Below are 18,158 nucleotides of genomic sequence, written 5' to 3'. Positions count from 1 at the left end.
CTATCATTAGCAAAGCTTATAATCCCTGACACCTTCATGGCCCTCAACTGTAGCTTCTAACTCAGCACACATTAGCTGCCTTTCTGATTAGAACAACATAGTGTGCCATTTTTGAATAAAATGTAGCCCATTTGAAAAACCCCACTGCCATATTGTGAGAAATTTCTAAACTCTTGTTTTGAACTATTTCATTAAATTTTGCTCTTCCTCAGAAGACTAATACACCATTAGAATGCATACAGTGAGAAAGGCATCTTGCACAAAAACTCATTTGAGAGATATGTGTGTAAGCTAAATTTAAATGCTCAAACACAAACCAAACTCACTGCTATCAACTTGGATCAGACTCATAGCGACCCCTCCTTGGGTTTCTGAGGCAGTATCACCATGGAAATAGACTGTCCAATCTTCCTTCCAAGAAGTGGCCAATGTGTTTGAACCGCCGGCCTTCTGGTTAGAAATCAAATGCCTCAGGCACTATGCCACCAGAGCTCCCAATATAAACGCTTGTAACAAGGAAATGATTTGTGATCACAATGATTAAAAAAACTTGATAGTTAGTAATGTGAGACTAATTCAGCACTGTTGACATTTTAGGTCGGATAATTTTTGGTACGGGGAGCTGTCATTAAGGACCCTGTGGTACAGTGGTTAAAGCACTCTGCTGTTAACCAAAAGGTCTGTGGTTCAAAGTCATCAGCCACTCACGCAGGAGAAAGATGTGGCAACTTGCTTTTATAAAGATTTGTAGTTTTGGATACCCTATGGAGCAGCTGTAATCTGTCTTACAGAGTTGCTATGAGTCAGAATCAATTTGGCAGCAACGGGTTAACAGGCACTATGTACTGCAGAATGGCTAGCAATATCTGTAGCCTCTACTCACTAGATGCCAATAGCAATGCCCCCTCCTGTTCTAACCACTAAAAATGCCCTAGACATTGATAAATACCCTGGGGGCAAAATTTCCCTCAGTTGAGAACCACCTATCTATCTGAACAGGAACCAGTGCATACTAGAAAATAAACTGGGAAAAAAAGCAAGGATTGTAAGCCTAAATTCTTCAAGAGGCCAAGTAGGTTATAATTCAATAAATAGAGATTCAGGAAATAAGATTATAAGAAGTTGCCTCTGGCCTTTAGCCTTTAGCCTAAGGCCTGAAGGCTAACCTGCTTGTGACACCTGTTTTAAGCTCCTGATTAAGACAGAAGATCTGATGTTAAACTCAATGTCTGTCTGCAGCTCCTGAAGGGGCTTTGCTGATCTGATAATGCTATCAGAAGGCACCATGAACAACCCTGTTCCAAGATGCCCAGAGGCTGGAGTGACACTGCTACATAAAATGTCACTTTCACATTCCTCAGTGTCCCTTCTCTCCCAGTACATTTCCTGAGATGACACTATTCCATTTCCCCACTGCCAGCCTATACTAATTCAGACTCAAATCCAAAACCTACTAAAGATGATCCAACTTCATTTTGGCTTTAATGAACATAACAATGGAAGAAACAGCAATTTCAACACACCATGTTCATACATGGTTCCTATACCTTCAGGATACACAAAAGGATTCTGATCTGTTTTCTTATTCCTCACCTGGTTACTGAATACATACAGTGCTGGCCATGACAAGACTTACCTAAATTATCCTCACCAATATGGTTTCAAAAAAATGCCTTTCATGACATTCCAATGTCAAGATTAGAACTATGCCATCAACAAGACAACCTAAGTCCTTAGATCCTTAAACAAAAGATAGTTATGATCACATACACATATCTACTTACCATGGAGGATTTGTCCCTGAAGCCATCATGAATGACAAAACACTTACTTGTTCTTTTTTTCCCCCTCATACATTATACTGAGTTAACTTAGCTTTGAGAAAATCAAAATATTAAAAAAAAAAAAATAAAAAAAATTTAAATCTCATAATAAACCACAAAATCCCTCTTTAAAGGGAAGTAAAAGGGATTCTAACCCAAAAGTCAGCAGTTCAAACCTACCAGCTACTCCACAGGAGAAAGATGAGGCAGTCTGCTTCTATAAAGATTTATAGCCTTAGAAACTCTATGGGGGCAATTCTACTATGTCCTATAGGGTCACTATGAGTTCGAGTCAACTGGATGGCAACTAGTTGATATCGATTCATATACTCAATTATAACTAAGTATAATTGGTTTTTCCTATATATTTTGGTTTCCAAATTTTCTATAATATACATATACTTATTTTACATATTTATAAAATGGAAAAGAAAAGAAAATTCTTTATAAAAGCAGAGCTGCCTGGAATTTATAAAGTGGGAAAACCTTTCCTTTGTGACTGAAAGCGTACATCAAAATACCGTAAGGAGATAAACACCAACCTTTACTTGTATCTGCAAAAGCTCCCATTAACTGCAAATGAACAACTTTCATATTCTCCACCCATTCCCCCTGCAATGGGTTCTAATTAGGCAACAATTAGGAAAAAAGAAATGTTCCATTGCTTGTACTGCAAGTTCAACTTAAGTAAATAAATATTGCTAAAGCAGGTTAAAAAAAAAAAAAAAGGATGACATTTATTTGGTGATAGACTGGATCTTTAAATTCACAATGCAAAGCTCAATCAAGAGCCTGAATTAGTCAGATCAGAATGCAGCAAAGGGAGGAAATAAGTCACCAAGAAAGCACAAGCAACTAACTACTAATTAAGAGGTTAGTGACTGTAAATAAATACAGCTTCTGGTGCCAGTCAACATATGAAACAATGGGTAGTTTTATTTAGTAAAGAAATAGAAAGTTTAGAAAGTTCAGAAAAGCAGGACACAGTGCTAAGCATTACTTACCATTTGAATTTTATTGTAAAAGCTTTATTATGTTTTATTTACCAGTACTAGAAATAAAGTTGATGTCAAAAGTTTAAGAAAAAAAATTAAAAACTTTCCTAAGAGCTAGGTCTAATAAGGAAAATGAGAATTACTGAAAAATTTCAGACCTCCAATAAAATATAATATATATGAAACATAAAATAAAATATATAGGAAAAACACTGTTAGATATTGGGCTTCAAACTCCCATGTAAATTACCAAATGTGATTTACAAATAGTATATTAAGAATGGGAGCTCTGGTGGTGTAGTGCCTAAGGCATTTGACTGCTAACCAGAAGGTTGGTGGTTCAAACCCATCACTCCTCAGAAGAAAGGTTGGGCGAACTACTTCCGTAGTGATACTGCCTTGGAAACCCAAGGAGGGTTCGCTAAGAGTCAGGTCTGACTCAACAGCAGTTTTTGTTTTGGTTTCGGCAATAAGTCAAAAACGGCATCAATACTATTTTAGATGCAATATCCTCAATTTGCAAAGGAGAAAATGATGTTAATGTGTCCACAATCAGTATAAAGAATGCAGATGGTGGATTAACAAAATGACAAAATATTCTCTTTCAGTCTTACACATTAAGTAGGTCCTTGGCCCAGGATTTGCAAGATGTTATAGGCTTAGCAAAACAAACAAATAAAAACTAATTTAAATGACTTTCCAAATCACAAAAAATTATAATCCTATTATTTCTAGTCTCCAAATGTTCACTGTCACTGAATGAATCTTAATAGTGAAACATCATCCTGACAATGATGTAGAGACAGAGATGGTAAAAATTTGAGGAAGTAGAAAGATTTTCAGAGCCTAAAGAACATTTTTTACTTTTCCTGAGGAGAAACAAAACAAAACACTTCCCTCATGGTATTTGTATCCCAGCATTCAAAGTGGGTTTCTAGTACACTGGTACATAAAAGAGCGGCATAGCAATCCTCACTGTTAGCACAGCGTGTCTACTTTGCTGGGTACACACAGACTTACGTCAGTGATAGTGTTCAGAGCAGTGTCTGCACCAATGCTGAAATCTGAACCGGGGACATTGTTGGAGACAGTAGCAGGAACCATAATCATAGGAACACAGAACTCCTCATGTGTCTCCCGGGCAGCTGACAGTTCTAGCAGTCCCAGGTAGGCCTGTCAGGTAAGTGTGTTCAATTGTGGGGACAAGGAAGGAGAGGAAGAGGAACAAAGGGACATCAGTGGAATTAAAATGGCATGGGAGAGCCACAGCGAGAGCCACTTCTACTACAGCACACAATGCACGTATGGGGATACCAGGGAGCCACTAAAAAATCAACACAAAAAGCCATTAAGACCAAAGACAAGGGTAAGCAATTTTTTAAACACAAAAGGATAATACAGGACATTATCATTTACAAACAAGACTAAATGTCTTATTGGGATGTGTCTGATTATTTGAGGTTCTTCCATTTTCTTTAAATAAATCCAAAGTTTATCATGGGACTGATTATCACAGAATAGACAAATCAAGAACCACAGTCCAATATGTGATTTGAAAATTTTTGCTATATAAATACTTTTCTCTTGAATAGGCAATGGACTTCAAATCCAAGAGATAAAATTATTTCCATAGACTTGAAATACCTCAAAGCTTGCTAAACAGATGAATCGGAGTTAAGGAATCAAGTTTTTACTTCCCAGTTAAAGTTGCTTTATTGGAACTAGATAAATCTTATAGTGTATCTTGCCATTCTTTTATTCTTCTGCACTCATAATAATTTAGTGGCAACTGGGCCTGGAAATCTATAAACCCAAATCACGAAGCACAGCAAACAAGTACTGTGCTTGCTTAAAGCCAACACAGGGTAATTATTTATTCTGACAAAGCTAACTAACTAGCAGGTTAATAGAGAAACAATAATATACCTCAAATCCACCAATAATCAATAGAGCGTTGATATTATGAGCACGCATCTGTGCAGCAATCTCCTTCAAATGCTTTCCAGGTAGAATACTAAAAATAGTTAAATCAAGAGGTGAGGTCAGATGCTGACAAGCTTCACAATTTTGATGATATATATCATGCAAACAAACTCAGTGAAGCTACTATACTCCCTCGGGCCTCCTCTCCCTCCTTCATGACCAAACCACACATTGCATTAAGAAGCAGTGGAATTTTATCCGCCTTTGTCATTCCATTGGGTTTAGTGGACAACAATATGAGTAGCATTATGTTGGGAAATAACTACACAAGGCAGCTGTGGCCAGAAATCAAATACCAAAAGAGGGTATTGTCAACAGAAAGGTGGAAAAAAAACTTTCCAGCTGTCTAGGAGCCTGGGGCAGTTCTACTCTGCCCTTTAGGATCACTATGAGTCAAAGCACGCAATAGCAGACAGCAATAAAAAAGAGTTTGACTTAAAGAGATTTCTACCGTCTCATTAGAAAAAAAATAAATAAATAAGCATAATAGCTTGTAATTTTAAATAAAATAAATTGTTCAAGTAGAAATATAGTTTTCAAATAACTTATGTACACATTATCCAATCTGGTCTCATTTTAAATCACATCCATTCATACTTACTATTCTCCCATTTTAACATCTATTTCAGATGATATAATTAACAAGTAGATTACCAGACAATATTTGGCTATTTCCAGTCTCAACTTCCCACCCAACCATCTCCCCTAAATTTTTCTTTTATGCTTATGAAAGGAAAAAAGCATACTTTTCTTAGATTTATAAGAAACTGTAGAACAAAAAAATCCAGGCATGGCAAATCAGAGAAGAGAAAAGAACTTGAGAGCTAATTACAAAATGCTTCCCAGTTTTCTAATGAGGAGCTTGTTAACTTACCTCAGAATGTTGCCAAAGCTACCTATCTAATCATGTCTAGCTAACTCAAGAAGAGCAGCCCCAGACTCATTCTACAGCAAAGACTACTACAGGGAAATCAGTCAGTCTGAGGAGATTCATGAAACACACTGAACAGGTAACTTTACTTCTAAATACAGCTTTGCAGTCCAAGACACTAATAAACTGGACTCTTGGTGAGACTAGACATCAAATAGCTCTAGAGAACCTCTCAGAGATCTTCAGGACTCCTGCCAGCAACTGGAAGGTATCGGGAGCCCTGGAGCCCAAAGCAGAACAAAGGGTTGGGACAATTTCTTGGGTACAATAAGCTGCCATTTATATGGAATCAAATATTAACTTTACACACACATAAAAATGATTTTCTTTCATATTAAAATGTGATATATAATAATGACTGATGTTAATACTTTTATCTCAAATATAATAAAATATTTTAAACAAGACTCAAGTTCAATTTAAATTAAATACTGTTGTCTTGTTACAATATTCTAACTATGGTTATGCTAGAAAACAGAAGCTTATTACAATTCAGAACAAATATTTTTTATGCTGTAATTACCCAGGTAATTTCTTCTTTGGCTGTGGAAATCTGAGCCTCAAGTAACAGTGCCACTCAGTTCTATTGTTCTATCAATCTAACCAATTAGGGATGATGTTTTAATCCTTTTTTAAATAGTATGATTACTATAGTTCAATGAGATTACTTATTTATATTACCTAGAATGAGTTTTTTTTTTTTTTTTTTTTTTTTCCCCTCACCATTTTGGTCTTCAGATAAATAGAAATAAGGGATTATTAGAGAAAATACTTCACATATTATCTTCCTTCTCTCTTTTCAGGTCCTTGTGCTCATCACCAGCATGCCTTTCAATGGCATGTCTCAGACCCACCTCCTTAAAGCATGACCCAGATCTTTCCTAGAGTAGGGGCAGGTAATTGACCAAGTATCATTTCCTTTAGGAATTTATTCATAGGAAATCAAAGGAGTCAGAATCTATATCCAGATGTTCACTGATACAATATGGCATTTCCTGCTTCCTTTATTTCGGGGAGTCAAAGTGTGGAAATTACCGTTTTGTCCCAAGAATCGATCCTCCTTGGCCGGTCCAACCTCCAACATCTGTCCAACCGATTTCTTTTATCTAATGTGCAAAGACATAATGAGACAGCTAAAGCAAAAAAAGAAAATGGAATTAGAAAGAGTTTAAAATAACTCAGGTTTCTGTACCCTAATTAGGCTGCATTCCTATAAGGATATGGGAAGAGTTAGTAAACTGTTTTCATAGCAGTGCTGAATGAGGTCAGACATGAAACTGGCTTCTAAGATTTATCAATTAATTAAGAACACCAATGGAACTAAATTCTCATTGCCTACTAGGAAGATCCCTGCCTTGTCTTCTGGAACTGATCATATTTCCCTGGCTATATATATAAAATGGACAGGTTAACTGGACAAATTCTGTCATTGGAAAATAAAATTAAAACTACAGATTTTAAAATTGATAGGATTAAAAGAAAACTTTTAAAAACTAAAGACATTTAAAAATTTAGATGAATGGCCAAGCAAATTAAGCTTATTATATATATATATATATATATATAAACTACAGAATTGAACAGTCTTTTGCAACCTAATGAAACATGTCCTTTGATTTGTTGACTGCTGCTTTCATGTGTTGATTATGGATCCTATTGTGGTGAAGTGCCTAAGGCATCTGACTGCTAACCAGAAGCCTGGTGGCTCAAACCCACCGGCCCCTCCACAGAAGGAAGACTGGAAAATCTACTTCCATAAAGATTTACTGCCTCAGAAAGCCAAAGTGGGTCACTATGAGTCAAAATAGACTCAATGGCAGTGAGTTTAGTTTGCTTTGGTTTATTAAAATGAAATCCTTGACAATTTCAGATTTTCAAAATAAACATTGATTTTGCTTATTGGTCAGTGGGAGGATTTTTGTTTTCTTTATATTGAGATATCATCCATACTAAAGGCTATAATCTTTGATTTTTATCAGTAAGTGCTTTAAGTCCTCTTCTCTTTCAGCAAGCCAAGATTGTGTCACCTTCATACTGCAGTGTTAATGAGCCTTTGTCCAATCCTGATGCTGTGCTCTTCGTCATATAGTCCAGCTTCTTGGATTATATGCTCAGTATAGATTGAATAAGTATGATGAAAGGATACAACCCTGATGCACACCTTTCTTGATTTAAAACCATGCAGTATCCCCTTGTTCTTTTTGAACAACTCTCTCTTTGTCTATGTACTGGTTCCTCATGAGCACAATTAAGTGTTTGGTACGCCCATTTTTCACAATGTTATCCATAATTTGTTATGATACACATAGTCAAATGCCTTCATATAGTCAATATAACACAGGTAAACATCTTTCTGGTATTCTCTGCTATCAGCCAAGATTCACCTGACATCAAAATGATATTCTTTGTTCCATGTTCTCTTCTGAATCCTATTTGAATTTCTGGCAGTTCCTTGTTGATGTACTGGTGCAACCATTTTTGAATTATCTTCAGCAAAATTTTACTTGTGTGTGATATTAATGACATCATTTGATAAGGGCACAAATATGGACCTTTTCCAGTCAGTTGGCCAGGTAGGTATCTTCCAAATTTTCTTGACATAGACAAGTGATCACTTCAAGCGCTGCACCTGCATGTTGAAACATCTCAGTTGCTATTTTGTCAATTCCTGGAGCACTGTTTTTCACCAACGCCTTCAGTGTGGCTTGGATTTCTTCCTTCAATATCATTGGTTCTTCCTTCAGTACATCATGAAATGGCTGAAAGTTGATCAATTCTTTTGGTACAGTGACTCTGTGTATTCCTTTCATTTTCTTTGATTGGTTCCTGCATCTTTCAACATCTTGCCCATAGAATTCTTCAATATTGCAACTCAAGGCTTGAATATTTCCTTTATTCTTTCAGCATGAGAAATGCCTGGCATTTTCTTCCCTTTTGGTTTTCTAAGTCCATGTCTTTGCATATTTCATTATAATGCTTTACTCTGTCTTCCTGAGCTGCTCTTTCAAATCTTCTGTTTATCTCTTTGACATCATCATTTTTTCCATTCACTTTAGCTGCTCTCAAGAGAAAATTTCAGAGTCTCTTCCAACATCCATTTTTGTCTTTTCTTTCTGTCCTGTCTTTTTAATTATCGTTTTGCCTTCCCCATGTCTAAATGTTCTTGATGTCATCCCACAACTCACCTGTAGTCATTAGTGTTCAATGTGTTAAAACTGTTCTTGAGATGGTCTCTTAATTCAGGTGGGTTTTACTCAAGGATGTTCTTTGGCTCTCATGGACGTATTTTAATTTTCCTCAGCTTTAACTTGAACGTGCATATGAACAACTGATTGTTAGTTCCAGAGCTGGCCCCTAGCTTTGGTCTGACTGATGATACTGCGTTTTTCATTGTTTCTTTCCACAGATGTAATCAAGTTAATTTTGGACCCAAGCTATGGCATTTTCAATCACCTCATAGGCATATGAAAGCTGAACAATGAATAATGAAGACTTAAGAGTAATTAATCCATTTAAAGTACAGTGTTGTCAAAAAATATTAAGTAAACTATCAAAGGAACAAATAAATCTGTCTTGGAAGAAGTACAGTCAGATTGATTACTCCTTAGGAGTGAGGATGGTGAAAATTCATCTCACATACTTTAGAGATGTTATAAGGAGGGACCAGTCCCTGAAGAAGATCATCTTGCTTGGTAAAGTAGAGAGGGTCTGAGAAAAAGAGCAAAAGCCTCAAGAAGATAGATCAACGCAGTGGCTAGAACAATGGTCTCAAACACGGCAAAGATTGTGAGGATGTCACCAGACTAGGCAGTGTTTTGTTCTGTTGTTTGTAGGGTCTCTACAAGTCAGAAACAACTCAATGGCACCTGACAGTGAAACATATAATTGAAAGCAGCAACTCAAAAGGACACATGTAAACCATTGTTTATTGTTGTATTATTCACAATATACAAAAGGTGGAAGCAACTTAAGACCCATCAACAGATGAATGGATAAATAAAATACACACACACACACACGTACACAGAATATTATTTAGCCATGAAGAGAAATGAAGTTCTGATACCTGCTACAACATAGATGAACCTTGAAAATATTATGCTAAGGAAAGTAAGACAGAACTTTTCCACACTGGCCAGAATGGAAAGTGAGAGAATCTGGACGATCAGTGTTTCTCGCAGAGCATCTCTTTAAGGAATGGCAATTGGGTGTTTCCATCCTACCTCTCTGCCCATCACTCCTCCTATGCTGGTTTCTCTTCTTCTCCCTTGATCTCCTAATAATGGAATGCTCCCAACCCAGGACTCAGCCTTTGGGCACCTTTCTTGTCCACCTACAACCATTTCCTCAGTGATTTCATCTGGTTTCATAGTTTTAAATACCATCTGTATGTCAATGTTAACCAAATTCATTTCTTTAGAACACATCTCTTGAAGAACACCAGGACAAAATATTTACCTGTTTTCTTGTACACCTCCAACTGGATATGTAACAGGTATCTTAAATTTAACATCCCTGTTTCTGAGCTCTTGACTATTTCTTCTCAAGCCAGCACCTCTCAAATTTTCCCCATCTTAATAAATAATTCTACCCTGCCATTTGCTCAAGTCAGAAATGGAATAATTGTTGACTCCTTTTTATCATGCCCACATATGTTTAGTCAGCAAATTATATTGATTCTATCTTCAAAACACATTTAGACTATTCATTAGTTCTTGCCATCTCCACTGCTACCAGTATGGACCAAGCTGCTATCATCTCTTGCTTAGATTATTACAAAAGCTTCCCAACTAGCCTCTCTGTTTCCTTCTTCTTCCTTTAATTAAAATCAGAATGATCTTGTGAAAAAGAGAAGTGCCATTCCCATGCTCAAAATTCTTGCAGAATAAAGGCCAAATTCCTTACAATAACCTGTAAACTCACTGCCATCAAGTCGATTAAACTCATAGAGACCCCTCCTTGGGTTTCCAAGGTAGTATCTTTACAGAAGTAGATTCCAATCTTCCTCCTGAGGAGTGGTTGGTGGATTTGAACCGCCAGCCTTCTGGTTAGCAGTCAAAAGCCTTAGGCCCTATGCCACCAGAGCTCTCTGTAAGTCCCTAAATAATCTACCCTTCATTTCCTTTTTGTCCTTTTCTTCTTTGACCTCCCTCTCACACTCTCTGCCACAGTCACAGAAGCCCCTCACCAGGCTTTGAACATAGCAATCCTCCCCACTCACTTGCCATGAGTCACTTGCCAACCTCTTCAAGTCTTTACTCAGAGACCACCTTCTCAACAACATTCATCTTTAGAATCTTCATGCAAACATTTGCCGCACTTCCTATAACCCCTTCTTTGTGTCCATTTCATACTTACCACTCTCTAACATACTAAATATTCTGCTTTATTTATTTGGACTTATTGACATCTCCCTTTCTAAAATCTAAGTTCCGTGAAGTAAGGGAATTTTGTTGCTTTCTTCACGAATTTAATATAATAAAGTTACTTAATTTAATAAGGATCATTTATGAAGAAGTCAATAATTATTTGTTAAATAACAGAACGAATAAATAATTTCAACCAATACAGCACTTGATTAAGAGTACAGGATTTGTAGCCTTACTATCATATTTAAAAATCCTACATCACATGGACTTTGTAAAGATAATGAAAGTCTCTGTAGCCCATTTCCCTCATACGAATGATGGGGCTACATTTCAGATTTATTGTGAGACTTGAATGGGTTAATAAATATAAATACTTTACAAACAATATATAATAAATAATGAATGTTAACTATTTTTATATAGATTTTTTAATGAGTGCTTGCTGTTTGATAGATGCTATGCACTTTACCTACAGTAATAAACTTTCAACTGTCTTTAGAGGCAAATTTTATCATTTTTTTCATTTCATATAATAGAGGAAGACATTTGGTGATTTGTCCAAGGGCACACAGGTAATAAGAAGCACAGTCAGGCTTAGAAGCCTGTCCATCAAACTCCAGAGGCCCTGCCTTGATATTGACTTTCAAAAAACCTTGAAAATATGTTACACTTTGAGCTTATTTCAAGGCCTAGAACATAACTTATGATGGTACTCAAAAGTAGAAGCTGTCCCTCAAAAAAACTGTCATTTATAGTCATGATGTTAAAGAATCATAAATTTTAACAATTGGGAGGCATTTAGAGTCATTTTCTCATTTAATTAGGGGACTGGTCTATTGGGGGTACCAATTCACCTGTGAGGCTCAGATTTAGGATATTCTTCAGCTTGGTACCAACTGTGATACTCACCTGACCTTTGTAAAATCCATCAAAGCCATCGTAGATAGCAAGCATTCTATGGCCATCAGATATTCCCACTCGTACAGCTGAACGCACGGCAGCATTCATCCCAGCTGCAGGGGCGCCCACATTTATAACACCCACATTACAATTGCTCTGCAAAACAAAAGGAAGCACATCATTGGATCAGTATATTTATTCAAGCACATATGCATACCCAAGAGTACCCTTCATCGTGGCAAGTCCTAAAGCTACACTGGTGAACCAAAAAGACAAGAAGTTTCAGTCTTATGAAGCATACAACTGAGTGCAAATTCCAGAAAATTAGAGATTTGAAATAATTTCACATGAAGACAAAGGCTATGGTCAAAAAGGTCCGATAAAGAGCTCAGATAAAAGCTTTCAGGGGGAAAAAAAAAACCTCTCAAGAGACGACACTGCAGCTGGGACCTGAATAAAGGGAAAAGCCTGGCCATGTGAGGGCAGAAAAGCTCTCTGGACAACAGCCACAAGTGTGGCATTGCTGAGCAGTATGCCTGTGCTGCACTGACCACTCACCTTTACAATCTGTGAATCTGGAAGCTTGATACAAAGCCGCTTATAGGTATTCAGGTTGCTCTCAAAGCTCCTAAAACAGAAGGAGATTTTTGAATGGAAGTTTACTGTCCAAACTAGACAAAATAGGAGAACTCATCTCAGAAGTAGCCAGAGTGAACAGTTTTATTAGAAGCAGGCAGTCCACAAATGCTTGTTCAGTATATCAGCTATCAGAGAGAAACAGAGGAAGGACTATTACACTGTATTCTGCGGGGACCCTCCATGGAGACCCACTGTGCTATATATTTCTAGTACAGAAATAAACTAAGAGAAAAAGACATTATACTACGGCTCATAAGTTTCTTTTTCAAAAGATTAGACACACGGTCACCTCATAATCTCAGTAAGTTCTGAACAACCTTTACCCTGCCTCCCCAATTAAAAAAAAAATACACATATAAAAAATATTTTATTCTTTAAATAGCCATCAAGGTCTTTACCTTGCAGAAACAATGTCTTACTTATTGTCTTAATTTTTGAATTTTCATACTGAAATAGGAAAAGCACATTTCTAAGTACATTTAAAATAGCTAGGATTGAGGAAGATATAGAGTCCCTGGGTAGTTGTAACAGTTAACATACTTAGTAAAACGTTAATGTGCTTGGTGGCTAACCGAAAGGCTGGAGGTTTGAATCCACCCAAAGGTGCCTCAAAGAAAGTCCAGATGATCTACTTCTGAAAAATCAGCCATTGAAACCCCTACGAAGCACCAGTCTTTTCTGACACACATGGGGTCATGACTCAAGTTGACTCGACAGCAACTGGTTACTGGAAGAACATATGTTCCTAATAAAATAGAGTTTTCTTCAAAATAACTCACCTTCCTCGAAGTTGAACAGCATCTTTAAATCTTCTTTCATCCATTGCCTTTTGCACATCTTGGGTCTTTAAAAAAATAATGAAGGAAAGAATATGTCAAGGTTTAGGATATCCATGAATGATGAGATGAGGGAAGGGAGACCTAGCTTAGTCTTTCCATTTCTGGTTCCTCCTAGGAATTGGACCTTGGCCAGCCTGGTATCCTAAATATTAAAGAATCTAGACAAACAGTTACCAGCTCCACCCAAATACCTGCAACTGGTGACAAGTATCTCAGAGGGATGAGGTAGAAGCTGCTCAGTACAAGTCTGACGTGAACAGCCATGTAAAGCATGTCTCAAATCTTAAGGATTTCACTCCATGACAGCAAAGCCAGAGCAAATAGATCTCTCAGCAAAGGTTCTGAAAAATTCTCAGTGTGAATCTAGTGAAAAAAAAGCAAAACCTCGCTGGGAGTGGGGAGACCAGCAAGCATATGGTCCCTGCTTGGCTCTGTCCCAGATGCATGCAGACCATGGCAGCAGAGCAGGACAGTGCTGGGCAGAGAACTTGGATTTGGAGACGACAACCTGAGTTAAAATCCTGCCTCCACTCTTTTCCAACTTTAGGCTCTAGGCAAGTCATTTTTCCTTCTGGACTTTAATTTCCTCATCTGTAAAATAAGAAAAATACTCTCTGCTTTTAAAGCTATTTATGGTTATTAAAAACATGTAAAGGCCTTAGGAAACACCTGTTGTGTCAGAGATGCTCAGTGAATGGTTTACTATAGCTTTTAATCATAAAATCCCTATATTGTCATCTGAAGACAAGCCAAATGATGTTGAACATATTTTTGTTTCTAAACTAAAAGAGAAATATTGGATACAAGAAATACGCTAAAATTAAATGCATTGAACATAGGTCAATGTTCTAGTCCTTTTAAGCCTTCTCTCTCTCTTTCTGCCCAGCCCCCAACCTTCTCTTTTATACATATACACACATGCACCGACACGTATACACACACATGTAAAAGCTTTAATCACTTCCATAGGCTTTTGAAAATCGTTCCTAAGGTTGGTAACTTAAACAAGTCCCCTGACTTAATTACTAGCTACTTCCCTGTATGTAATATAAAATACATATACTTTAGAGTCACTGGAAAGATTTCATAAAATGATGGTCATGAATAAACTTGGAAAACTTTGAAACAAAGACAAAACATGTAAGTTATTTCTAATGCAACTCCACCATCACTTGATACAATGAACAAGCGGAAAATTCTAAAAGCATTTTTAAAGCCTATTTGTATACCCCCACCATAGCTACAGAAGTGAGTGCACTTCAGAATACTATCAGAACTCGCCAATCCAACTGTCACATTACAGATTTGAGTGAGTTTGGAGACAGGAAGACAGGAAGTGGCTAAAGTATAGAGAAGTTTGACGATGTCACACCTTATTCCTTATGAAACATAAGTAAACATTTTTCTGCACTACCATTAGAGCCTAAGGCATTTGACTGCCAACCAGAAGGCTGGCGGTTCAAACCCACCAGCCACTCCTCGGAAGGAAGATGGGGCAATCTACTTCCATAGTGATACTGCCTTGGAAACCCATGGAAGGGTAGCTATGAGTCAGGTCTGACTCGATGGCACATAACAACAACAACAACAACCATAGCATTTAGTATGTAGTGGCTACCTTAATCTTATTTGATTTGTTCATATAAACACACGACAACTCTCAGAGGACTCTAATTTTTGATATATTAGACTCATGTTTAGAGAAGGCTCCTACTAATCCACCAGCCACTCCTTGGAAGGAAGACTGGGCAATCTACTTCCATAGAGATACTTCCTCAGAAACCCAAGGAGGGGCTGAGTCTACTAGACCAGCAGTTACCAGCTCCATCCAAATGCCTGCAATTGGTGACATGTATCTCACTGTTCAGGGATGAGGTAGAAGCCACCAGTGTCCGCTCAGTACAAGTCTGAGTTGGGACTGACTTGATGGAAGTGAGTTTGTTTTTTTATTTTTTTACTACTAAAAGTGTCACATAGACAGTAACTCAGAAAAATGGAAATGCAAAGCAAAATGGTCTAGGTTTCACAAAGGGTGAAAACACAAAGCCCAATTCTGTCACCCATGGGGGCAGCTACTTATGTTCTTATGAAAGTCATTTAACTCGCTGTTCATCTAACCAGCAACAGACAAACTACACAAAAGCACTCTGACTTGCTGCTCAGTTATTAACAAGCAGCACTTGCCACCAATAGCCCTCTGAGCACAGTTAATGAACCAGGCCACCCAGTGGCAGCATGTAACACTCACCATCTGCACACATTCCATCAGGGGCAGGCGTATGGCGTGGTTTCCACTCAGGGAAACCACACAAGCCGGGGTCTCTGGGGTTGCTTCTAGAAGGGCAATTACAGCCTCCACCCCCATTCGACTGGCCTGGAAAGGAAATTCATGATTATCAAAGACAGCACAACTGTCTGTAACAACGTTCTACAACTAGAGCACTACTCTTTACTCTTGGAGGCCAACTCAGGTGTGCTCCCAAAAAGCGATGCAGCCTTGAGTATATAAGCCTTTGTGCCACATTGTTCAGTAGGGTGGGTCTAAACTGCATTTTAAACTCATCCATTTTCAACTTTCTACTCTGTTGAATAGTCTCAATTAGGTACTCATATTCCTTATTTTTTGTCATGGTGTAAAATCCTTTAACATGCTGTGGGATTTGGTTTGCTAGTATTTTGTTGAGGATTCTTTCATCTATATTCATGAGGGATATTGGTGTATAGTTTTCTTATCTTTGTGTCACTTTGGTATCAGGGTAATACTAGTTTAACAGAATGAATTAGAAAGTGTTTCTACATTGACTGTATGGAAGAGATCAAGAATGTCTGATAGAATCCCTAGTGAATTCATCTGGTCCCTGAATTTGCTTTGTTGGGAGGTTATTTTTTTATTTTTTATTTTTCTCTTACTTTTATTTATTTACTTTTGCCACTCCCCATTCTACCCTTCCCCCAGCCCCAGGTAACCACTAATACTCTTTTGCATGGATTTCCCTCTTTTAAATACTTTGTGAAAGTGGGATCATGCAGTATCTGTTTTTTGGTACCTGGCTTATTTCATTCAACATGTTTTCAAGGCTCCTCCATGTACTGGCATGTACCTGAACTTTACTTCTCTTTGTGGCTGAATAATATTCCATTGTATGGCTATAGTAAATTTTGTTTATCACTCATCTGTTGATGGATACTTATTTCCAATTTTTGGCTATCGCTTACCATTTACTTTTAACACACCACTCTTCATCAAAGAGATTATAATTCCAGTAAGAATTGGTCAAGATGAGGAGTGAAGAAGAAGGTTAGAGATATAGAGAGAGCAGAAAATATTTAAGGAAAAAAAAAACCCTGCAAACTTGGACTCTGGATTTTTGCTGTCCCTTTGTATGTTTTTTAGAAACTAACACTTAGAACACTACCTTTCTACCTTCTGGATTCTGTTCTTCCTTGAAGTCACATCACCCACGGTAAGTGGCATATTAGCTTTCACATTGAGTGGAGTCTGCTAGTGTCTGAGTGGCATTAGGCCTACAAATAGTTACAGAGCAGCACGTGGGCCATCAGTATGTTCGGGAATGAACTAATCAATGTTATAGACATATATGCCTTTTACCAGCTGGCTCAATTAGTTGTCATCAGCCTCCGTACTAAACTGTTTTTTTTAATTTCCAGAAATATTACTTTCCTGTAGAGTCCTTGTGAAATGTTTGGTAATTTACACTCTTACTTACCAAAATCCTATCAAAAGCTGATGGAGTTCCTCCTCTTTGCACATGTCCAAGTATTGTCACTCGAGTGTCAAATCCCAGTTGTTTAACTACTAACTACAGAAATAAATCTCTATTAGGAAATGCAGAGCCATAACATAGGTATATCAAATTAAATTCAGTAATAGGCACTAAGTACTAAGAAACAATTTTGCTACTCTTTCTTTAGATCTAAATGAAAAAGCTTGTAATGTTTAAATTTCATTTCCTAAGGAACATAGGTTTTGCTCAATAGTTGACTGTGACTAAACACAACAGAGATACATTAACATGCAAAGCCAACTTGAACCTTCTTCTGCCCTGATCTATAGCTTCAACCAGAGTCAGTTCTGCTCTTCAAGTGTCTAGTGCCTTAGTGCGTCTAGTTATCTCTGTAATTACAGTAACTTGGTCAGATAATATAAGAGTCCTGTCTAGACGAGTGTGTACTCTGCCTAAGGGAGTCCTACAGCAATACTACTATTGTCTTTTTCCACTCCAGGACCCTGAGTAAGGAAATGATTCATTATCAACACAATGGCTCTCTTTGTAGATGAGAATATGCCCAGCTAATTGTCCAGATTAAAAGGAGGGAAAATAGGGCAGACATCACCTTTTTTACTGCAACAAATGGAGAATCTTGAGGCCCAGCAGCCAAGTGGTTAATCATCCTTGTTTGCAGAGCAACAGATGTTTAAGAATGAGAATGTTCTATTACAAAGCACACAATTAGCTATTGTATTGTGTTCCCTCTTTTTTTGTTTTGTTTTGTTTTGTTTTAAAGGATTGCTGGATCAAATGGATCAAAAAGTTTCTATTTTCAACTTTTTTTTTTTTTTTTTAAATTAGGATTTGGGTGAAGATTTACAGAGTAAATTCACTTTTCATACAGCAGTCCACATACACTTTGTCTCATGTCATTGACCAAAATTTACA

General features: G+C 37.4%; 1 protein-coding gene across 1 annotated transcript in view; it reads right to left on the bottom strand.

Annotated features, from left to right (window-relative positions):
* Positions 1-18,158, bottom strand: part of LOC103203151 (phosphofructokinase, platelet) — a 120,914-nt gene that overhangs the window by 36,971 nt on the left and 65,785 nt on the right. The window contains exons 9-16 of the mRNA XM_042781955.1: positions 17,208-17,300; positions 15,728-15,853; positions 13,420-13,484; positions 12,560-12,629; positions 12,011-12,157; positions 6,768-6,838; positions 4,745-4,832; positions 3,839-3,991 (exon numbers count right to left, since the gene is read on the bottom strand). Of these exons, the coding sequence (XP_042637889.1) occupies positions 3,839-3,991; positions 4,745-4,832; positions 6,768-6,838; positions 12,011-12,157; positions 12,560-12,629; positions 13,420-13,484; positions 15,728-15,853; positions 17,208-17,300 (813 nt within the window). The remainder of the gene's footprint in view (positions 1-3,838; positions 3,992-4,744; positions 4,833-6,767; positions 6,839-12,010; positions 12,158-12,559; positions 12,630-13,419; positions 13,485-15,727; positions 15,854-17,207; positions 17,301-18,158) is intronic.

The sequence above is a fragment of the Orycteropus afer genome, unplaced genomic scaffold (genome assembly GCF_000298275.1).
Source record: "Orycteropus afer afer isolate SDZICR_OR568_19922 unplaced genomic scaffold, OryAfe1.0 scaffold00203, whole genome shotgun sequence".
Lineage (NCBI taxonomy): Eukaryota > Metazoa > Chordata > Mammalia > Tubulidentata > Orycteropodidae > Orycteropus > Orycteropus afer.
The sequence above is the reverse complement of the archived record's forward strand: the minus strand, read 5'-3'. Positions and strand labels throughout refer to the sequence as shown.